The sequence below is a fragment of the Saccopteryx bilineata genome, chromosome 5, assembly GCF_036850765.1.
Source record: "Saccopteryx bilineata isolate mSacBil1 chromosome 5, mSacBil1_pri_phased_curated, whole genome shotgun sequence".
Classification (NCBI taxonomy): Eukaryota; Metazoa; Chordata; class Mammalia; order Chiroptera; family Emballonuridae; genus Saccopteryx; species Saccopteryx bilineata.
The window spans coordinates 40,137,429-40,162,138 of record NC_089494.1 but is presented as its reverse complement, the minus strand read 5'-3'; the positions used below and the strand labels follow the sequence as shown (position 1 = coordinate 40,162,138).

The 24,710-nt window shown below is 41.0% G+C and overlaps 1 protein-coding gene across 1 annotated transcript in view; it reads right to left on the bottom strand.

Annotated features, from left to right (window-relative positions):
- LOC136338635 (dynein axonemal heavy chain 7) overlaps positions 1–24,710 on the bottom strand; it is a 290,684-nt gene that overhangs the window by 257,218 nt on the left and 8,756 nt on the right. Inside the window, exons 3-7 of the mRNA XM_066281198.1 lie at positions 19,519–19,581; positions 5,809–5,917; positions 4,920–5,067; positions 1,635–1,722; positions 155–335 (exon numbers count right to left, since the gene is read on the bottom strand). Coding sequence (XP_066137295.1) covers positions 155–335; positions 1,635–1,722; positions 4,920–5,067; positions 5,809–5,917; positions 19,519–19,581 — 589 coding nt within the window. The remainder of the gene's footprint in view (positions 1–154; positions 336–1,634; positions 1,723–4,919; positions 5,068–5,808; positions 5,918–19,518; positions 19,582–24,710) is intronic.

Below are 24,710 nucleotides of genomic sequence, written 5' to 3'. Positions count from 1 at the left end.
TAAACTTGCCTAAGATATTAAACAATGTAACAGGAATATAGGAAATAGCATGATAAATATAATAAACGAGTCACAAGTATAGGTATTAACTTTCAATTAAAATTATCTTTAATGAGGTGTTGAAATTAGAAAGCAAAGAGAAATACTGGTTTACCTATGGACTTTTTTACACTAAGAAGATAATCTTCTCTCATTTCATCAGATAATGCAAGTATGCTGGTAGTGAGGACTTTCAGATGATGAGGGACTAAATCCAATACATGCTCCAGCCAAGAATCTTCCATGGGGGCTATGTGGTCTGTATCTATTCCGTGGTGAATATAATAGTAATATCTCTACAAAAGGAGAACCAAGATGTAGATGGATTTAGTACTATTAAAGAAGAAGTGTGCTATTCAAACATTAAACAGAGCAAAAGTAGCTTTAGGAGGACCAACTATTTTCAAATATGAAAAAAGTATTTCGTGCAATCCATGTAGGCATTACTTGAGACTGCCTAAATTAAAATATATATATATAGCCCTGGCCGGTTGGCTCAGTGGTAGAGCATCGGCCTGGCGTGCAGAGGTCCCGGGTTTGATTCCCGGCCAGGGCACACAGGAGAAGCGCCCATCTGCTTCTCCACCCCTCCCCCTCTCCTTCCTCTCTCTCTCTTCCCCTCCCGCAGTGAGGCTCCATTGGAGCAAAGATGGCCCAGGCACTGGGGATGGCTCCTTGGCCTCTGCCCCAGGCGCTAAAGTGGCTCTGGTTGCAACAGAGCGACGCCCCGGAGGGGCAGAGCATCGCCCCCTGGTGGGCAAAGCATCGCCCCCTGGTGGGCGTGCCGGGTGGATCCCGGTCGGGCACATGCGGGAGTCTGTCTGTCTCTCTCCATTTCCAGCTTCAGAAAAATACCAAAAAAAAAAAAAAATATATATATATATATATGTATATATATACACAATATTGCATAAAAATTAAAGTTATATTACTAAATATATGATGTACTGAACAGAGACTATACAGAATTAGAGATCAGTGTTTTATAAATGGGTAAGAATTTGATATGTTAGCTTTTGTTCTTTTATTATCTATAATCAGAAGTGGATCTTAAAAGCTGTGAGTGGCATTAGTATCCCTGTACAGTAATCTTAGAAATATAATATGACAATGTTTAGAAAATTCCCAACTGACCTAGTAATATCCCATACTATTATTTTACAGCTGCTATTAATTATGTGCACAAAGTATTCATTTTAAGACAATAGTATTTTTCTGATTATAGACATTAAACTTCAATATATTTCTATTAGTTTTTTAAATATATCACTTATTGGGAAAAATTTAAACATGAAAGTATTTTTTCACATTAGCAATGTTAGAGTCTATATTTATAGCTTTTAAAAGCTATACAAGACTCAGGCTAGCTTTACCAAAGGGAGCAGGTAAACTGGGGAGTCTTTGATTGTGGTTTTAGGTGACAAGGGAAAGAATGATTTCCTCCAATAATCAGACGGAGCAAGATTATGGAAATTCATATTCACTCCTACTTTCACAGTTTCACAAGGGAGGAGCACAGATTAATCTCAAAAGTATGAAAGTATATGCAGGTGCTTTCTCGACTTCCAATTACGCATGAAAGAAATAGCCGTTACCAAGATGTCTTTCTCTATTGCAGAAGTGGTCGGTTTGGGAAATGTACTTGTATCAGGAGCAGGTGAGTCTAAGACAGCATCTTGTTGCCTAAGAAAATGATAAACACACACTACTTAAATGTCTATAAAAAACAATCTTATATCAGTAGATATAAAAAAGGCTAAAACTGTCTTTTGCTAAATCATAAGAAAAATATCAATGGTTGAACATTTTATAAATAGTATGCACATTTGTTTGGTATCATATTCCTCTCAGATACTCTCTCTTTATTGACAGAGAGACAGTTACTCTATATTGGAAATGGTTTACAAGACCTAATTCAGAGGTCACATTCTGCTTCATGGGCCTTACTCATTCTTCATCATTACTCAAAAGTCAACTCTCTCTTCTCTAAAATGTTATAGGAGCATTCTTGCACTATTCATAAATTATATATAATTATTTATAAATTTGAGATTTGAAAGAGCACTGATGGAAAGACTTTAAATGTAGTTTTGCAGAAGACACAGATACATTTTTCAAAAGATCATTTCTCTGATTTTTAAGGAGAGTCAAGTTAACACTGAGTGACATAGAAGCTCACATGCTTTTGTATTTATTATTGGCTAAGTGTTCATATAATACAATGATATTCTAGCTGTAATTCAATTTAAAATCTATACCAGATATGAGCCACAGTTTGTGACTACTTGTGGGACTCTCCTGGGTGCGAAGGCAGAGTTCACATCTCCAGGAAAAATAAGTTGTTCTGGGAGAGTTCTAACCTCTTTATCATTGAATATATCATGCTCTGGATCTGGGTGGTTACAGATCAGTGATGCTGTATCATAAAATATTTCCTCCATCTAACTGACATGTCTACCTTAGTCACGTTGAGAAAAAAATAATACATGCCAAAAAATAATGGTTAATATTCTTCAATCTAACATTTTCCAGATGTTCAGGGGGGAAATTATTGTACTTTTAATTCTGTAGCCAGCTTAGTCATTAATTAAAGAGTAAGAACAAAATAGAGATGTTTACGGAGTTGAAAGTCTCCAGTTTAGACCCCACGGATTCTCATTAAAGGAGCTACTAAGGAATGAGCTTTAGGAATAAAAAAATAAACCCAGAAGTGAAGACTTTATTTGCATAGAAATTTTCTAAGTAATTAGAAAACATGTTAGTAAATCTAAGTAAATGTTAACTTCAAAAAGTATGGAGAGTGCCTGACCAGGCCGTGGCGAAGTGGATAGAGCGTCGGACTGGGATGCAGAGGACCCAGGTTCGAGACCCCAAGGTCGCCAGCTTGAGCGCGGGCTCATCTGGTTTGAGCAAAGCCCACCAGCTTGAACCCAAGGTTGCTGGCTCCAGCAAGGGGTTACTCGGTCTGCTGAAGGCCCGCGGTCAAGGCACGTATGAGAAAGCAATCAATGAACAACTAAGGTGTTGCAATGCACAATGAAAAACTAATGATTGATGCTTCTCATCTCTCTCCGTTCCTGTCTGTCTGTCCCTGTCTATCCCTCTCTCTGACTCACTCTCTGTTTCTGTAAAAAACAAATTAATTAATTAATTTTAAAAAAAGTATGGAGAATTTTAAAAAATAAAGTAAACAATAATCACATGGAAAATGCAAAGGATAGTTCAGAGGTAACTTAAAGCATTCCAAGGTCTATTTGTCCTATTTGGAGTAGGCAGGAATAAAATAAATTTTAAACTTTAAAAAATAAATTATAATATGTGGTTTTAAATGTTAAGGAACCACTAAAAGAAAAAAAATATATTTGATAGCTTTTAAGTCAACAGGAATAAAGAAAAGAGAAAATTCAATTCAATAGAATGTAGGGAAAAAATAAGCAAACATACAAAATAAATTGGTAGAAGTTAAGCCCACATCTATAAGAACTACCCATAACTATGCACTGTAAATGGCAATAAATATACTATTGAGGTATAAAAACTCTTAGATTAAATTTCAGTAAGTCCACTCTAAAAGGTATACCTTAAAAATGATATAACATGGTTGATTTCTGTTTCTTATAACACAGTAGTAAAGATTACCTGAAAAACCTCCCAGTACAATTCTCTAAACATTGAACTATGTGTCACGAAGTTCCTATGCTCAGAGGAAATAAAGTGGAATGGCAAGGCAAAGCCTTCAGGAAAATCCCGAGGCAATGGCTGCCCTTGGGGGGTGTGGTCTTGGACTTGCCTGCTCAGGTGCACCAGGAGGTAATTGCGTGGCCGGAGTGAAACTGGGAATTCAAATGGGAGCCCTGTATGAAGAAGACTGAGGGTTCTGCCCTCAATCACAGTAGGCCAGGACTGACACACACCGGGAGCAGTGTCAAGAAAAACCATCGGTCTTGGCCAGGACATGGGACCCTGGGTAAAGGAAATGTTGCTTCTGAGAACTTTTAACCAGAGGCCTACCGCCCACGGTTTCGAGTGTTTACTTTACACTGTTCGCGTGGCCTGAGAGTGTGTACTCGAAGAACGTGACATAGGTGAGTCCAGCTGGAAATACCTTAGTGGCACCTGTCAAAAGCAAACTCCAAACCGCTCTAGTAGGGGCACATGCCCACGCTCCAGCTCCACAGGACTCCCATGGAACCCCTTTCCTTTGAAGCACATGGTACCCACTGTCCTCCCTTCCAGTTGGCCTGCCGGCCAGCAAAGTGCCACAGGGAAAACACTTAAACGGGAGACGATAGGTAAGTTACTCATTGCAATGTGTCCTCTACTGGTTCACAGATGGCAGCGTGCACACCTTGAGGGTCACAACAAAAGAAAGAGGGTACCGAGCAACTGGCTGGAAGCTGTGAGGAAATGAGCAAGACGGGCTACAGACGCAGATCCTATCGCTCTCCGTACACAGATCCAGCCTCAGACCAGCAGGCCCAGGCCCTGCTCACACTGCTGGTCCTTCACCCCAGTTCCTTCCTTTTCCACACAAGGAGACCCACAATGCAGAGCAGTCATCACATCACCTGAGCCAGTGAAATGAGGGAAAACACTGTCCCAAATCTTCTACTAGCCACCAGGGCTACAACCAGATCTCCTAGACAGCCTGTTCTCTCAGCTAACACCAAGTATTAACCTTGGTACCTTTTCAGCTCATAATATTTTTAAAAGGGTCACACTTCATAGCATTAAGTCCAATTTTTCATTTTTTATTTATACCCTGACCTCATTCTAACAAAGCTTTGGGGCATTCTTAGAGATGCACAGAATTCTTATGTTTTTAGACAAAACGTTTCCAGGGGTTATCTAACACATACTGGTTAGCTTAGAGAACTTACATTATGACATTAACAAGAGCGCTTCTAAAGTTTTCTCGTTCTTTATTCGGAGATATGCTCTTTGATTTGGAAGTAGATGGCCCAGCGTGACTACTGTCAACTTGGTGTAGTAGTGTGCCTTTTTTCCCAAAGCGTTCCATGTATTCGGCTAAATTTTTAAAAAGTGTAAGTTAGTCATCTAAAAAGTAAGCTGCAACACTTAAGTGTTAGAATAAAATGCTAAAGCACCTTGCAAGAAAAAACAACATGCTTCAAGTTCTCAAGTTCTCATAAGTATAAGTGGTAGTCTTTCACTATCAGGGAGTTAAACTACTCTTGTTTTGTGTCATCATCCTAAAAACCACGGACTATTTAGATTATTCATTTAATTTATTTTACATTTTGAATCATATGCTATTAAACTCACTATTTAAATTATATTTCCATCAAACCTTAAGATGAACAAGATGAAAATTATGATTAAACAGAATACAAAACTATTTCAGAAAATTTAAAGAACCATGATGAAAAAATGTTAATGGTTAACGTGATCAACCTGATGAGTCAAAATAATAAAAAATATTAAAATGACTAATTTTGAAATAATGTTTACTATTTATTAGACTTTTACAACAAATCTTTGGTGCAGAGGCAAATTCTGACTACAATAAATCAAAGTTTTATTGTAAACATCTCGATTCCCAAAATATCGGCTTTTGTAACATTTACAACAGCTTAAAATAGCTAACATCTGGAATCAATCATTTTCTGAAAGAAAACATTTTAGATAAATTTTTCTACTTGTTACAAATTTTGTTTTACAATTGCAGTACTCTCTTAGCTAAATGTTGTATGATTATTTTCTCTATAAAAGTTTCTTAAATCTACATTTAAATATTAAAGTTCTTACCATATGTCTGTTCATTTTTGACACTAAAAGGTTCTGGAACATTATCATCCTGGTTTATACTCAATTGGAATGATGGCGCTGTCTGCAGCCACTGGGGCTTTGTACTCACCTGTAATGTAAAATTTAAATAGCATTAATAAAACAAGATCAGAATAGAAAAACTTTTTTCATGAAACGCATGAGTATTTATAAACACATATTTTCTCCAACAAATGAGGATATCTGGGAAAAAAGCCTAAGCACTCTACATCAAATCTTACTCAAGCCCAGGAATGGCCAAATGTGTGACATTTGGGAGGCACTGCCCATGGCTCTTCTGCTGATTTGATGGAGTGCGCGTAACTAACACCGAGGGGTTTATTCCAGAAAGCCTCCTCACCCCCAGATACTAGCACGTGTTTTTTAAGCTTTCCATTTTCATGAGAGTCACTCTCTGCTGATCTCTAATTCCAGCTCCAAAAGGTCTTCTTGTTCTCATGGCTTTAAGTGTCTCTAGATTACTCTGAAAACACACATTTATTCCACAGATTAAGGCAGGGGCCATAAATTCTTATACTTACACAAATCTTAATTCAGGCAGATTTCATAAAAGTGGGAGCAAGGCTGATGGTGACAGCTACTGGCACTCAGTTTCAGTGCTGGGAAGCAACGGAGGGTGAGGTGATCGGGACCATGGCAGACGAAGGAACACTTAAGTCTTTCAAAGGGCAACAATTAATTAACTTGAGCCAATTATTGCAACACCAGAGCACAGATGCACAGTTACCGGAATCCATGGTTCTTCAATAAACACAGATGGAGGGTTTTAAAGTAAAATGTACTATTTTTTTAATGCTGACAATTGGCTCTATGTCTTCCTTGCAGATGCAGACCAACGTGACAGCAGTGCTGACACTGGCTTTTCCTCCTTCCCAGTTTACTCTCCCCAGGGCCGCACTCCTTCCAGAGAAACTACCTGCACGCACGTCCTTGTTTCAGGCTCTTCTTAACCAGTAAAATAGGCGAAGACACCTTATAAATTAATGCTTTTCCATCCACCCACCTGCCTTTCCCTTCTCCCACTCTCGTCTTGCTCCATAAAGGATTTAAGACTTGGGGAAGTCCCATGAGTGAGATGTGCAGGAAGGGGGAAAGTCAGGTCACCAGCTCACAGAGGCTGGGTCTCCTTGGTCTCAGCAAGGATCAGCTCCAGAAGCATGAGGTCTGTAATGAAAATCACTCTTGGTCTTAACTACTGCCAGAAATTTTATCCAAGTCCAAATCTTAATTTTCAAAAGAAAACAATTATTTTAAAAAATGAATTATTTTAAAACATGTATTAAAAATATTTCCCTTAAAATACATAAAACACAAAGAATGTAATACATGCCCAAATATGAACATAAAACCAAGTTTAGGTCATCCAATAAATGTATTTTAGACTATTGTATGCCCCTGACAAGAAACTCAGCCACTGAATATTAAAGAAGAAAATTTAAGTTAATTTTACATTTTTAAACCTCTATACTAACAAGACACAACAAACTAAAAGCAATTTTTTTTTCAGTTTCAAAATGTGTTAATTTTTAAATTCTATTTATTTATTTTGTGACAGAGACATAGAGGGACAGATAAGGACAGACAGGAAGAGAGAGAGATGAGAAGCATCAATTCTTCATTGCAGCATCTTAGTTATTCACTGATTGCTTTCTCATATGTGCCTTGACCAGGGTGCTACAGCAGAGCAAGTGACCCCTTGCTCAAGCCAGCAACATGGCCTCAAGCCAGCGACTTGGGCTTCAAGCCAGAGACCCTTGGGCTCAAGCCAGCAACCATGGGGTCATGTCTATGATCCCATGCTCAATCAAGCAACTGCGCTCAAGCTGGTGAGCCCGCACTCAAGCCAGATGAGCCTGCACTCAAGCTGGTAACCTCGGGGTTTCCAACTGAGTCCTCTGCATCCCAGTCTGACACTTTATCCATTGCGCCACCACCTTGTCAGGCTATTTTTTATTTTTAATTTATTGTATTGATATGGTTTCAGGTGTCCCACTTAATATAACACTCTTCACACACCACATTGTGCCCCCGGGCCCCATACAAGATCTCTTTACACTCCCATTTCTCCCTCTTTGCTCCTCCTCCCCCTGCATCCACCCCCCTTTCCCTCTGGCTGTTGCTACCCTGTTGTCTGTATATATATGCTATGTGTATATGTATGTGTTGACTATTCCCTTCCCCTTCTTTGATCCTATGCTCTCTCCCCTTCCCTCTGACAGCTGTTCCCTGTTACCCTGACTCTGTTTCTGTTTTGTTCCTCAGTTTATTGTGTTCATTAGATTCCACATATAGGTGAGATCATATGCTATTTTTCTTTCTCTGCCTCACTTATTTCACTTAATAAACTCCGGGTCCATTCACACTGTCGCAAAAGGTAATATTTCCTTCTATTTATGGCTGTGTAGTATCCCATTGTGTAAATATAACACAGTTTTGTTTTGTTTTTATAAATAAATTTTTATTTTAATGGGGTGACATCAATAAATCAGGGTACATACATTCAATGAAAACATTTCCAGGTTATCTTGTCATTTAGTTCTGTTGCATACCCATCACCTGAAGAGAGATCGTCCTCCGCCACTCTCCATCCAGTTCTCTCTGTACCCCTCCCCCTCCCCCTCTCCCTCCTTCCCACCCCCGACCCCCCGTAACCACCACACTCCTGTCCATGCCTCTTAGTCTCGCTTTTATGACCCACCAATGTATGGAATCCTGCAGTTCCTGTTTTTTTCTGATTCGCTTATTTCACCCTCGCACAATACTACCAAGACTCCACCATTCCACTGTAAGTGATCCAATGTCATCATTTCTCCTAGCTGAATAGTATACCATGGTGTATATGTGCCCCATCTTCTTCATCCAGTCCTCTATATTTTTTTTTTACAGGGATTAAAAACCTTTAAGCAAACTCTTGGCCAATACAGCAAGAATCCATGAATGAGTAGTGTCCTTAACATGTTCACCAAGTCCAAGTGGGCCCCATCACCATGCCAAATCCCTGAAAAATGCAACCCAACCACAGTTCAGTCTGTTAGGAGCTGTCACAGGGAGCAGGAGTCCAGGAAAGTTCCCCACAGGAAAAGTCCGCATGGCACTGGAATTGTTGTCACCATTCTATACTTTGCAGCTCATGTCCAAGTCCCAATGACCGCTGCTTCTAGCTGGTAATGATTCAGGTACACTGGAAAAAGCCATTTGCAGCATGCGTGGATATGGAGCTTCTGTTCTCCTCTACCCGGAGAGTTGAGCCCAGGTTGCTTTTCCCTGGAGCTCTGTGACTGTGGCATGGTAAAGAGAACCTTGGGATACACTAAGCTGGGTGGCAAAGGTAAATTCATAATGCAAGTTGGAAAAGGAGGAAAGAGAGCTCTAAATTAGGAGTAGGTCCCAGCCTGAAATATGAGTGGGGCATTGAGGTAGGAGGGATAAAGGAAACACTATATATTAAGCAAAGCAGCAGAAAATAGGACTATCAACACCTACAACAGAGATCTTTGAGGGAAGAATAAAAAACCTGACTATTCAGGCAAAACATAGTTAAGTGGCCCTTGTGCAAATGAGATCAGTTTACCTGCTTCTTGGAAGAAATACCCTAGGCTTGTCCACAGTGTCGTAGATGGGGCCAACGGCCCTGGGCACCTTCAGCCTTCAGTGGCAAACCCCAGCTTTCTGGGCAAGATTAGGTCATAGGTGGCTGGAGCAGGGCTGGAAGAGACTGAACCCTCCCTTAGAGGAGCGAGGGAGAAGCCCACTTTCCAGTGTCCCTGTTTTCTCACAGCAGAGGCATGTAAGCCTGGCAGGCTTTAGCTCAATGACCTTCCTTTCCACTATTGAAGCAGGACCCAGATGGCATCCTATGAGACCCCTTTGGGGCGTTGGAGCCTTTAAGGGTGTATCCTAAAAGCTGGTAGTTCCCCTGATCTCTATTGGGCTTTTTCTGCCTCTAGGTATCTTAAAAGCCATTCTCAGAAGATCTCGCTGAGGGGTTTGAGGATCCCCATCTGCCTATATAAATCTTTTCCATATATCTGGAGCTATTTGGAAAAAGACAAAACAGTGTTATTAGCTAGATCTAATAAAGAAGGTAGTAGTTTGCAGGCGAAAAAGATTTGGTGTCTCCTGTTCATCAGCATTCAAAAGAAATGTAAATTTTTTTTTTTTTTAAGTAAAAAGCATGATATGGTAGGAGTCATTGGCCTGGTGTGCAGGATTCCTGGGTTCGATTCCCAGCCAGAGCATACAGGAGAAGTGCCCATCTACCTCTCCACACCTCCCCCTCTCCCTCCTCTTCGTCTCTCTCCTCCCGCCCGCAGCCAAGGCTCCACCTGAGCAAAGCTTCCCCGGGCACCAAGGATGGCCCCATGGCCCCATGGCCTCCACCCCAGTCACTAGAATGGCTCCGGTTATAACAGAGCAACACCCCAGATGGGCAGAGCATTCCCTCCTGGTAGGCATGCCAGGTGGATCCCAGTCAGGCGCATGCAGGAGTCTGTCTGACTGCCTCCCCATCTCCATCCTCAGAAAAACACAAAAAATAAATAAATAAAAGAAAAAATACTACAAAAAAAGGGGGGGGGGCATTCCCTTGTGCTAAAGCTCCAGGGAGCATGGAGTGAGCTTGAGTATGTCCTATGAAACATGGAGCTCTATGTTGACATATAAGTCTTTGAAGAAGGAGGAACTGCTGAAATAGTTTATCAGCATTTGTCCCTAAGACAGCAGTCTTTATAGTGGGAACACCATACGTAAATATTTGCTGTCTGTCTATAGATTAAGGGGGGAATATGGCAAATGCTGAAAAGCCATGATCTTTGTGCCCCTCCCCTCCCCCAACCCCCTCCCTCTCCTCCCCCACCCTGTAACCCCAACACTGTTGTTCATGTCTCTGAGTCTCATCTTTATGTCCCACCTATGTATGGAATCATATACTTCTTAGTTTTTTCTGATTTACTTCTTTCACTCAGTATAATGTTATCAAGGCCCATCCATGTTGTTGTAAAAGATCCTATGTCATCGTTTCTTATGGCTGAGTAGTATTCCATAGTATATATATACCAAAGCTTTTTAATCCACTCGTCCTCTGATGGACACTTGGGCTGTTTCCAAATCTTTGCTATTGTGAACAATGCTGCCAGAAACATGGGGGTGCATTTCTTGTTTTCAAACAGTGCTATGGTGTTCTTGGGGTATATTCCTAACAGTGGTATAGCTGGGTCAAAAGGCAGTTCGATTTTTAATTTCTTGAGGAATCTCCATACTGTTTTCCACAGTGGCTGCACCAGTCTGCATTCCCACCAGCAGTGCAGGAGGGTTCCCTTTTCTCCACATCCTCGCCAGCACTTATTCTGTGTTGTTTTATGGATGAGCGCCATTCTGACTAGTGTGAGGTGATATCTCATTGTGGTTTTAATTTGCATTTCTCTAATCATTAGTGAAGTTGAACATTTTTTCATATGCCTGTTGGCCATCTGTGTGTCCTCTTTGGAGAAGTGTCTATTCATTTCTTTTGCCCATTTTTGGATTGGATTGTTTGTCTTCCTGGTATTAAGTTTTACAAGTTCTTTATAAATTGTGGTTATTAACCCCTTATCAGATGCTATTTCAAATATATTCTCCCATTGTGTAGTTTGTCTTTTTATTCTGTTCTTATTGTCTTTAGCTGTGCAGAAGCTTTTTAGTTTGATAAAGTCCCATTTGTTTATCTTGTATTTTATTTCACTTGCCTGTGGAGACAAATCAGCAAATATACTGCTGCGAGAGATGTCAGAGAGCTTATTGCCTATGTTTTCTTCTAAGATGCTTATGGTTTCACGGCTTACATTCAAGGCTTTTATCCATTTTGAGTTTATTTTTGTGAGTGGTGTAAGTTGGTGGTCTAGTTTCATTTTTTTGCAGGTAGCTGTCCAGTTTTCCCAATACCATTTGTTGAAGAGGCTGTCTTTACTCCATTGTATTGTCTTACCTCCTTTGTCAAATATCAGTTGTCCATAGAGCTGTGGGTTTATTTCTGAGTTCTCAGTTCTGTTCCATTGATCTATGTGCCTGTTCTTATGCCAGTACCATGCTGTTTTGAGTACAATGGCCTTATAATATAACTTGGTATCTGGAAGTGTGATACCTCCGGCTTTTTTCTTCCTTTTCAGGATTGCTGAGGCTATTCGTGTTCTTTTTTGGTTCCATATAAATTTTTGGAATATGTGTTCTATGTCTTTGAAGTAAGTCATTGGTATTTTAATTGGTATTGCATTGAATTTATAAATTGCTTTGGGTAATATAGACATTTTAATGATGTTTATTCTTCCTAACCATGAGCACGGTATATGCTTCCACTTATTCATATCTTCCCTGATTTCTTTTATCAATGTTTTATAATTTTCCGAGTACAAGTCTCTAATCTCCTTGGTTAGATTTATTCCTAGGTACTTTATTTTTTTGGTTGCAATGGTAAAGGGGATTGATTCCTTGATTTCTCTTTCTGACAGTTCATTATTAGTGTATAAAACTGCCTATGATTTCTGACTATTGATTTTATATCCTGCCACCTTGCCAAATTCATTTATCAGGTCTAGTAGTTTTTGACTGAGACTTTAGGGTTTTCTATATACAATATCATGTCATCTGCAAATAATGATAGTTTTACTTCTTCTTTTCCAATTTGGATGCCTTTTATTTCTTTTTCTTGTCTGATTGCTGTGGCGAGGACTTCCAGAACTATGTTGAATAAGAGTGGTGAAAGGGGGCACCCCTGCCTTGTTCCTGATCTTAAGGGGATTGCTTTTAATTTTTTCCCATTGAGTATGATGTTGGCTGTGGGTTTGTCATAGATGGCTGAGAGTTTTGATCATGAATGGGTGCTGGACTTTATCAAATGATTTTTCTGCATCTATTGAAATTATCATGTGGTTTTTCTCCTTTCTTTTGTTTATGTGATGAATCACATTGATTGATTTGCGAATATTGTACCAGCCTTGCCTCCTAACAATAAATCCCACTTGATCATGGTGTATGATTTTTTCTATATATTGCTGGATCTGGTTTGCTAATATTTTGTTGAGGATTTTTGCATTTAAGTTCATCAGGGATATTGGCCTATAATTTTCTTTTTTTGTGTTGTCTTTGCCTGGTTTTGGAATCAGAATTATGCTCGCCTCATAAAAGGAGTTTAGAAGTCTTCCTTCCTCTTGAATTTTTTGAAATAGCTTGAGAAGGATAGGAGTTAGTTCTTCTTTGAATAGTTGGTAGAATTCACTTGTGAAGCCATCAGGCCCAGGACTTTTCTTTTTTGGGAGTTTTTTGATAGCTGTTTCAATCTCATTTGTTGTAATTGGTCTGTTTAGGTTTTCTGATTCTTCCAGATTGATTTTTGGAAGATTATATGATTCAAGGAATTTTTCCATTTCATCTAGGTTGTCTAGTTTTTTGGCGTACAGTTCTTCATAGTATTTTCTTATAATATTTTGTATTTCTGTTGTGTCAGTTGTTATTTCTCCACTCTTGTTTCTCATTTTATTTTTTTAAGTCCTCTTTCTTTCTTGGTGAGTCTCATTAAAGGTTCATCGATCTTGTTTACCTTTTCAAAGAACCAGCTCCTGGTTTCATTGATCCTCTGTATTGTTTCTTTAGCCTCTATGTCATTTATTTCTGCTCTGATCTTTATTATTTCCTTCCTTCTACTAGCTCTGGGCTTTACTTGCTGTTCTTTTTCTAGTTCTTTTTTTTTTTTTCATTTTTCTGAAGCTGGAAACAGGGAGAGACAGTCAGACAGACTCCCACATGCGCCCGACCGGGATCCACCCGGCACGCCCACCAGGGGCGGTGCTCTGCCCCCCAGGGGGCGATGCTCTGCCCATCCTGGGCGTCACCATATTGCGACCAGAGCTACTCTAGCGCCTGAGGCAGAGGCCACAGAGCCATCCCCAGCGCCCGGGCCATCTTTGCTCCAATGGAGCCTTGGCTGCGGGAGGGGAAGAGAGAGACAGAGAGGAAAGCGCGGCGGAGGGGTGGAGAAGCAAATGGGTGCTTCTCCTATGTGCCCTGGCCAGGAATCAAACCCGGGTCCTCCTCACGCTAGGCCGACGCTCTACCGCTGAGCCAACCGGCCAGGGCTTCTAGTTCTTTTAGATGCAGGCTTGTTTATTTGAACTTTTTCTAGCTTCTTGAGGTATGCCTGTAATGCTATAAACTTCCCTCTCAGGACTGCTTTAGCTGTGTCCCATAAATTTTGAGTTGATGTATGCTCATTATCGTTTGTTTCTAGGAATTTTTAAATTTCTTCTTTGATCTCAATGTTAACCCATTCATTGTTTAATAATGTGCTATTTAGTTTCCAAATGTTTGAATGTTTTTCAATTTTTCTATTGTGGTTGATTTCTAGTTTAATGCCATTGTGATCAGAGAAAGTGCTTGATATGATTTCAATCTTCTTAAATTTGTTGAGCCCACTTTTGTGCCCTAACATGTGGTCTATTCTAGAGAATGTACCATGAGCGCTTGAATAGAATCTATATTCTGCTGTTTTAGGGTGAAAGGTTCTGAAGATATCTATTAAATCAAGTTGATCTAATATGTCCTTTAAGTCTGCTGTTTCTTTTTAAATTTTCTTTCTTGAGGATCTATCTAATGATGTTAATGGGGTATTGAAATCCCCTACTATTATATTATTGCTGTTGATCTCGCCCTTTAAGTCCATCAAAGTCTGCTTTATATATTTAGGTGCTCCTATTTTAGGTGCGTAGATATTTATAATGGTTATATCTTCCTTTTGGATTGCTCCCTTTATCATTATGTAGTGACCTTCTTTATCTCTAACTATGGTCTTTGTTTTAAAGTCCATTTTGTCTGATATAAGTATTGCTACCCCAGCTTTTTTTTTCATTTCCATTTGCGTGAAATATTTTTTTCCATCCTTTTATCGTCAGTCTGTGTGCATCTTTTGATTTAAGGTGTGTCTCTTGTAGACAGCATATGTATGAGTCCTGTTTTCTTATCCACACAACTACCCTATGTCTCTTGATCAGATCATTTAATCCATTAACATTTAAGGTTATTACTGATATGTAATTGTTTATTGCCATTTTTTTCTTTAAAACTGTTTTCCTCTTTTGCTATATTCTTTTTTTCCTTTGATCTGTTTACAACAGGTCCCTTAGCATTTCTTGCAGCCTTGGTTTGGTTGTAGTGAATTCCTTGAGGTTTTTTTTTTGTCTGTAAATCTTTTTATTTCTCCTTCAATTTTAAATGATAGCCTTGCTGGATAAAGTAGTCTTGGTTGTAGGTTCTTGTTCTGCATTACTTTGAATATTTCTTGCCATTCCCTTCTGGCCTTAAGTGTTTCTGTTGAGAAGTCAGAAGTCATCCTTATGGGGGCCCCTTTGTAGGTGATAGTCTTTTTTTCTCTAGCAGCTTTTAATATTTTCTCTTTATCATTTAGCTTTGGTAAATTAATTATGATGTGTCTTGGTGTTGATTTCTTTGGGTTTCTCCTTAATGGAGTTCTCTGTGCTTCCTGAACATGTGAAATGTCCTGCCTTAATTGGGGGAAGTTTTCCGCTATAATATGTTTGAACAAAGTCTCTATCCCTTGTTCTTTCTCTTCTTCTTCAGAAACCCCTATGATACAGATGTTATTTCTCTCCATGTTGTCACAGAGCTCTCTTAGAGTTTCCTCAGACTTTTTGAGTCTCTTTTCTTTTTTCTGCTCTGCTTTCGTGCCTTTATTTATTGTGTCCTCTAACTCACTGATTCGATTGTCTGCTTCATCCATCCTGCTTTTAATTCCTTCCATTGTATTCTTTATTTCAGATATTGTATTTGTCGTTTCTGACTGATTCTTTTTTATTATTTCAATGTCCTTTTTTATATTTGTTATCTCTTTATTTAGGTTTTCGTAATGGTCATCTATGGTTGTTCTAATATCTTTGAGCATCCTAACAATCATTATTTTAAACTCTGCATCTGGTAATTTGGTTATATCTGATTCACTTAGGTCCTTTTCTGGGGATTTCTCTTGGTTTATTTGTGTTGTATTTCTCTGCCTCCGCATTTTCTCTTCACGGGAGTGGCTGTGATCACGTGCTCGGGTGCACAAGGGTTTGTGGTCTTGGCCTTTGCCCCGCCCCTGTGTGTGACGTTATGCTCGGTCCTGAGGGCACTGGCGAGCACCTTTGCTCAGCTGTGGTCTCCGCCTGTTTCCGAGCTTTCACCCTGCCCTTGCAGGAGGATCCCACTCAAGGAACAGCTGCTAGCCTTGGCTCTACCACGGGGCAGGGCTGCATGCCCAAGCTCAGCTCCATAGCGGATCTCCATAACGGATCTCCGTCTCTTCTGGGCTTTTGGCTCCACCCCCGCGGGAGGAGCCGGCTACCAAATCAGACTGGAAGCCTGGGATGCAGGGGCGGGCAGGGCTGTGCTCCTCTGCCCTTGCTCCGGGGCTGGTCTCCACCCTTTCTGGGGTTCCCGCCCTTCTCCCGGAGGCTGGATTACAGGCTGCCGGCAGCTGAGCTTGACCGTTTTTGCACGCCCCCTTCTCCCCAGCCAGGCAAGATTGAGCTCACACCTGAGCCCAGTGGTGACCAGCCGGCTTCCACCTCTGCCAGCAGAACCGCGCTTTTGTCTCCTGTTGCCGCCCGCTCTCCGGTGCACCCTCAGCCGCGTGGGTGGGTGTGTTGCAGCTCGGACCCTAAGACTCACTACTGTAGACCCGAAAGCTCCCTCCTTCTATGTGACTCTGCTCTGAATGCCGCGGGGGAGCTTGTTTGGCTGCTCTCCTGCTTCCCTTTGCTGGTATTGCTGTTTCTGGGGGAAATATTCACTTCAGCTTTGGGGAATGACTCGTCCCAGGGGTTAGGGTGGCTATCTCCCAAAATGTTTCTCCCTATGCCTCCTAGATTACACTCTCTTCTTGTTACTGTGGTCCTCTCCTCTCTCCCCCTGTCCCCAGGAGCCCCAGGTGATTGTTTTTTAGAGAGATGTTCTGCGCGGTCCCTTTAAGAAGGATCCTGGGTCTGAGAAATCACACTCTCTCACAAACAGTATCTTGACTTGTTTCCAGCTAAATACTGTCCTTACGCCTCTTCTGGGCCCTGGGGCTGCAGGCTGGGGCTTTGTTCCTGGGGCTCAGGACCCTTTCCCCTCTGCTAAACTCACTTCCCTCCACGTGAGTCTCTCCCTGCTGCCGTTCGCTCTGAGGAGCTGGGCAGCCCTCTCTGCGTTTCCGCATTTCCGCTTTTCCTACCAGTCTCGGTGCAGCTTCTTCAGTGTTCCTTGGTTGAAGAGTCCTCTTAGTTTAGTCCAAAGTTGGTTTTTCCAGATGATAGTTCATAAAATTAGTTTGTAATCCACTTTGGTTCTGGGAGGTAGATACTGGTACGTCTGCCTACTCCAGCGCCATCTTGTCTCCATCCACAGTTTTTTTTATCCATTCATCCACTGATGGACACCTGGGCTATTTCCAGATCTTCGCTACTACAAACATGCTGCAATGAACATAAGGGGGCATATCTTCTTTTGCATTAGTATTTTGTAATTCTTAGGAAATACTCCTAGAAGTGAGACAGTTGGGTCATAGGGCAATTCCATTTTTTAATTTTTTAAGGAACCACCATACTGTTTTTCACAATGGCTGCATGAGTCTGCATTCCCACCAGCATTGCAAGAGGGTTCTCTTTTCTCTACAACCTCACCAACACTTGCTGTATGATTTGTTCATGAAAGTCATTCTGGTAAGTGTGAGGTGATATCTCATTGTAGTTTTAATTTGCATTTGTCTGATGATTAATGATGTTGAACATTTTTTTCATATGCCTATTGGCCATCTGTATGTCCTCTTTGAAGAAATGTTTATTCAGGTCCTTTGCCCATTTTTAATGGGATTACTTGTCTTCCTGGTATTGAATTTTCTAAGTTCTTTATAAATTTTGGTTATTAACCCCTAATCAGATGTATGAGCAAATATGTTCTCTAATTGAGTGGGTTGTCTTTTTATTTTGTTATTAATATCTTTTGCTCTGTAAAACTTTTTAGTTTGATATAGTCCCATTTGTTTATTTTGTCCTTTATTTCACTTGCCCAAGGAGTATATCAGGAAATATATGTTTTAAACTTTTAAAGAGAGAATAATATATCAACTCCATTTCAGGTCTTGTCTTTTTTTTCAATTTTTTATTGATTTTAATTTATTATGCTTACATAGATTCAAGTGTCCCACTGAATATATCTCCCTCTCACCACCCCATGTTCCCCTTGATACCCCCTTTGTCTCCTCACCCCAACGTCCTCCCCCTTCCCTTCAGGATTTGCTGTCCTGTTCTCTATAATGCTGTACTATGTATATGTAATCTCACTAATCCCTTTCCCTTCTCTGATCCCATCCTCTCCTCCCCTTTCCCTCTGACCGCTTCTTGTCTTTTAAACTATAAAATTTATGACAGATTTTGCAGAACTAGGAAAAATATACTATACTCAGTTTTATAGAACTTGGCATGATAATCAAGTTGTTAATAAAAGCATATTTTTATTAAAATGTGTATTTTGAAATGTTTCATATAATTTCATCTAAGAATATTAATTCAAGTTTCTAAGTGAAAAAAATCTTTCCTTTCAAATTATCAGGAATCTTTTTTAAACACAAAATCAATTTTAGTTTGTTCTTAGCTGTTAAAATAATCTTTCAAAAATAATGCTTTGGCTGAATCTTGAAAACATTATGCTAAATGAAATAAGCCAGACACAAAAGAACAAATATTGTATGATTCCACATACATAAGGTAGCTAGAGCAGTCAATACACAGACCGAAAGTAGAATGGTGGTTGCCATGAGCTGGGAAGAGGGGGAATGGGAGTTACTGTTTTCTGGATAAAGTTTCAGTTTGGGAAGATGAAAGACATATAGAAATGGATAGTGGTGATGGTTGCTCAACAATGTGGATATTCTTAATGTCAATGAACTACATTTCAATTAATGGTTAAAATGGTAAATTTTGTGTTGTGTACATTTTATCACAATTTAAACAAAACACAATGTTTGCACTGAACCTCCACTTAAGCTCAACTTCAGGAGTCGCAAGAGCACAACTCAGTGGCATTGAACTCAACATACATAATTACTAGATGGTGAAATTTATTACAGTAAGTATATCTTACCACGTACTTACCAGCAGCAAATGTTTATTAACTGCCTCTTCCACCAGATAATGACAATTTATAGTCATGATAATAATAAAATAGAATGGAAACATTTGAGGAATCCTCTGTGACGCAGAGTATTTCGCCGACTGAAGACACATCTCAAAGATCATCAAATCAACTCTGCTCCTGTTCAAACTCAGAAACAGGAGCTCAGGGACCAGCTCAGATCACAGTCACTAGTGACAAAGCTGCAACCTGAGGCCTTATTCTTGTCTCCAACACTGATATATTTCCTGCTAGTCCATCTTAAAAACTCTTTTATTCAGAATATTCAAATACTCTGAACATAACTAGGAAATTATATTTTATGGTCATTATTAAAATAGTTATTTTCTTAATATGTACACTTCATAGAATTTCTCTATCAAAAAATAGTCAAGTGGAGCACAAAATTCAAAATCAGAAATTTAGTTACTTACAAGTTTGAAAACTAATAAACATTTTTGAAAGGGCAAAAAGTCACTGAGAGTGTGTAAAGTCAATTACCGGAGCCAGCTGCGGTAAAGCCCGTGCCGGTGCCTTGCCTTTTTCTCTGCTGGCTGCTTTATCCTGCAGGAAAAACATGGGGGAATGAAACTTAACTCTGGTAATGCTAAAATTAATTCACTCAACCAATTTTTTTTTTTTTAGTGGTCTACTATAAAGTAAAGCCCACACAGTCTAAAATATTCATAGATTTACTGTACTTACCTTTCAAAGTCTCAAAATATGTCTTAGAATTGCTTTCTTTACAGCAAGGAAAGAACTAACAATGGTACCCAACAATACTAGTCAGAAAGCTTTACAAGTGTGTAAAGCCTTTTATCGATTATATTATCTTCTGGGAATTCATCTGAAACTAGTCAAGTGTCCATCTAAGCTTATTCGGATCCACTGCAAAACATATCATTTTTTAAAAAAATATTTTATTTATTGATTTTTTTAAAGAGAGAGAAGTGAGAGAGACAGAGAGAGAGAGAAGGGGGAGGAGCAGGAAGCATCAACTCCCATATGTGCCTTGACCAGGCAAGCCCAAGGTTTCGAACCGGCGACCTCAGTGTTCCAGGTCGACGCTTTATCCCACTGTGCCACCACAGGTCAGGCCAAAACATATCATTTTTGTCTTATGGACAACCAGAATGCTCTACTTCCCAGCTGACAGTGTGTTCAGGATAACACCTCCTCAGTTTGCCATAAGGTAGGGGTCAGGAACTTTTTGGCTGAGAGAGCCATGACCACTACATATTTTAAAATGTAATTCCGTGAGAGCCATGTAACAACCCGTGTATGTTATGCATTATCCAATAAAAAATTGGTGTTGTCCTGAAGGAGAGCTGTGATTGGCTGCAGCCACTGGCAACCATAAACATGAGTGGTAGGAAATGAATGGATTGTAATGCATGAGAATGTTTTATATTTTTAAAGTTTTTTTTTATTATTAAAGATTTTTCTGAGAGCCAGATGCAGCCATCAAAAGAGCCACATCTGGCTCGCAAGCCATAGGTTCCCGACCCCTGCCATAAGGAGTATTTGTACTTTTTAGCAACAACTTTCAGAGAAAAGTGCTATTATCTCTTTTGAGTAGAAGATGATTCCATTGCAGAAATTTCCTCTAGGTGAGAGGAAGCACTGTTGAGAATGGTGCTTTGATTGATAAAGCAGATAATATGAGTTGTGTTTTTTGCCAGTTGTCAATTTATTGCCTCTCAGCTCCAAGTCTACCTTTTTGGGTCTTCCTTTGTGATCGTGAGCAGAAGTCTATCACACTTCTCCTTTGCCAACCAGCATTCCTATCAGAAAGGGCGCTAAAAGAATGCTGTAAGCATCGATTCCAGTGCTTTCCCTCATTTCTCCCATGATGTGGCTGCCAGTAGCCAGCATCCGGCCCTTGGTACCTCCCTGGACGATGGTGTGTGGCTGACCCAGTGGCAGACGCCCTCCGCAGGCTTCCCTGCCATTCCTAAGGGTAACTTTCCGGAAAGTTTCCCTGTACCTCACAGAGGGGCCTTCCTTTCAGACTCTTCGGCATAGCAGCAGGTTGTTTTCTCCCGCCCAGCCCAAGCCTGCAACACCTCAGCACGTGCTTTTGCCACCCAAGTGGGTCACAGTACTGCCTCTCCAAGAGGTTTTAATCTAAGCTTTGGGGAAGGGACAGATCTTTCAAGTTTCTTCCTTGAGTACTCTCCCTCAGGCCTAGGAGGAATGGCTGCTCTGTATGTCTGCTATTCATGTATTCTTTAAAGCCACATTACTTAAGAGCATCCACTAGCCACCTCTAGCTGTTGACCACTTGTAATGTTACTCATCTGAAATAAAGTGTGTTTAAGTATAAAACATACATTAGATTTTTAAGACTTAGTACAAAATACAAAATATATAAATTATCTTGTCAATGCTTCTTGGTACTGATTATATTTTATACTGATTACATTATGTGCCATGTACTGATTTAAGAAGTTTACACAAATTATCTCATTTAATTCTCTTTCAAATTATAAGAGGTAAGCCGTGTTGTACCACTTTTATGCTTATTGTCTACATGAGGACCTTATATATGATGTACTTTCTGCGCCTACGAAGTGCACAGTCCAGTTAATATTAAAAACTGCATGCTTCCATCCAGGACAGGAGAGGGTGCAGACAGAGTACTCAAAGTTTCAAAGCGAGAAAGGCCCTGGCCAGCTGGCTCAGCGGTAGAGCGTCGGCCTAGCGTACGGAGGACCCGGGTTCGATTCCCGGCCAGGGCACACAGGAGAAGCACCCATTTGCTTCTCCACCCCTCCGCCGCGCTTTCCCTCTCTGTCTCTCTCTTCCCCTCCCGCAGCCAAGGCTCCATTGGAGCAAAGATGGCCCGGGCGCTGGGGATGGCTCTGTGGCCTCTGCCTCAGGCGCTAGAGTGGCTCTGGTCGCAACATGGCGACGCCCAGGATGGGCAGAGCATCGCCCCCTGGTGGGCAGAGCGTCGCCCCTGGTGGGCGTGCCGGGTGGATCCCGGACGGGCGCATGCGGGAGTATGTCTGACTGTCTTTCCCTGTTTCCAGCTTCAGAAAAACGGGAAAAAAAAAGGCGAGAAAGGACGAAGCTAAGCCTTGAAGCATAGTTGGATCTCCAAAGAGAGCAGCAAGGAGCTTACTGAAGGCAGAGGGAGCATCACGGACAGCGACTCGGGAGGGATGTTGGGTTTGATGGTGAAGGGGTTTGGCCCAAATGGAGTAGAAAGTATAACGATTCTCCTATTCAACAGTGATTTATTGAACACCTACCATGTGACAGGTTGTCTTTAAGGCACTAGATCTTCGGTCATGAGCGAACAAATCCCCTCCCCTGGTGGAACTCACATTCTAATGGGGGTACAGACAGCTGTTTCAGAATAAACATATCATGTAATGTCAGGAAGTAATAAGCTCAATGGAGAAAATAAAGAAGAGCAAAGGGGATAGAAAGAAAGAAGGTGGAGAAGAGCTCGGTTAGATGGGGTAGTTTGCAAGGGTCATGTTTGGACAGGAACCTAAATCAAGGGCAAAGGAGGGCTGGGTAGGTGGGGGCTGTTAACCACGGCAGATGTGGGTTTGGGGGCTTTACTGGCCTGGCTGGCAATGGAGAACCATTGTCGCCTCCTCTTAGGGTGACTTCAAGTTCCAGTTTACTAAGGACAATCCCAGTTTATTTACACCTCTTGTTCAAGCATAATTGGTAGCAGTTTCGCTCTCAGTAACATCTCAGTTTAGATGATAAATTATCCTGTTATCTTATTTATCATGCAAAGACAGACAAAGGATTATTTCATAAATGGTCCTGACAGCAGTAAACAAGATACAGACGGAGGAAACTAGAGTCAGCAGTGAGGATAGTCTAGCAGCTTTTAAAAATAATCCAAGCAACTTGATTTAAAGAATATGCTAGTGACTCAGGGTCACCTCAACCTTCCTAAGGCACAGCCATAGTCATCCTCTCCCTTGGTCAGAAACATCGAAAACTTCATGAATATGCCCCAAAGTATTTCATTTCCCAGCCTCTGTCACACTTTGTAGCCATATCACCTGAGCCAGCCAATGAAATGTGAGCAGGACAGGAAGTAAGAGCTAGTGTGCTTCCTGTTGCTCTCTCACATCTGCATCCAATAGCAAGGAGGCCCGCTGGCACAGCTCTAAGGTGGAGGAGGCCTACCCGACCCACATCCGATTTCTTGTGAGCAAGGGGTAATCTTGGGTGGGTTGTCTCCAGGATTTGGGGGTCTTCCTGTTACATCAGCCAGTATCAATTACCATGACTAACAGAACTGCCAATGTGCCCTTTAATATTTCCTTGTTAAAATCTGGTACTTTCTTCAAGATCAGTATCAAAAAAGCTTAGAATTCTTTCTTAATTACAATTGCAGATGCTCTCCTCTGAATATGCACAACACTGTTTGGTAAATCTCTTATTGTTTGAATTTTGTCTGGAGTTTATTTGTGTGTGTGCCTCTCCTGCTGTCTTATCCCCTCGCTCCACTCCATCTCAGTCTCAGTCAGTCTCAGAGAGCTGGCAAAACTGACTTTAAGATAATTTTAACTTTATCTTAGAAGATAGGAATTGGTTGAGCAAGCCCCTCAAAAAATTAAAAGAATTGCAGTGGGCTTCAGAAAGTACTTGCGAAAGGACCAACGCCAGATTAAGTGAATGCTTCACACTCCCCAGTGCTATACCCAAGATGGGTCGGCTTTCTACAATCCCCAGCAGACCACAGCATGTGAGGGAAACGAGCACATTCTCAAGCTAAAAAGTGCAACAAGGGTTCTCAGGCCGAAAGGCTTCCTTCCCTGTGGGTAGAATGGAGGTGTAGCAAAGGCCTGAGGGAATGCAGCTATAGATGATAGAGGAGAAAGGTTCTGGTATATATGACCCAAAGCCCTAGAATTTTCATATCAAGATTCAGAGGCAATTCAATGAGGTCTATTGTATTGGAGCCACAAAAATGTACAAAACACCTGCTCAGCCCATTGCCTACACCCCCCCCCCCACGCACACACACACGTGACTTCTTTGGTGCTCTACACAGCCCATTCTGCACACTGAGCTCTAACCCCAGTCTCATCAGCACCCAGGGTGGAACAAAGGGTGAAGAGGGCCTTAATGGCCCCTTCTTATATTGTAGTGCAGAATACATACCTCCTGGAGTATTTTATAAATAGTAGTTCTTGGCCTTGGCTGGTTTGCTCAGTGGTACAGCATTGGCCTGGTGTGTGGAAGTCCCAGGTTCAATTCCCAGCCAGGGCACACAGGAGAAGCGCCCATCTGCTTCCCCACCATTCCCCTTCTCCTTTCTATCTCTCTCTCTCTTCCCCTCCTGCCAAGGCTCCATTGAAGCAAAAAGTTGGCCTGGGCACTGAGGATGGCTCTAGGGGCTCCACCCCAGCAGCTAGAATGGCTCTAGTTGAAACAGAGCAATGCCCCAGATGGGCAGAGCATCGCCCCCAGAGGACATGCTGGGTGGATCCCAGTCAGGCACATACAAAGTCTGTCTCTCTACCTTCCCGCTTCTCCCTCCAGGAAAATACAAAGAAATAAAAAATAAAAAAGTAGTTCTTTGGCTAACCAAGAAGAGCAGTCATTTAGTAATATCTACATTTTTTAAATGCTATCAAGCAATTCTATTTTAATCTGCATTTCTTCCCCAGTGATAACCTCAGGAACATGGCTTTTGCTTTCTGCTGTGGGCC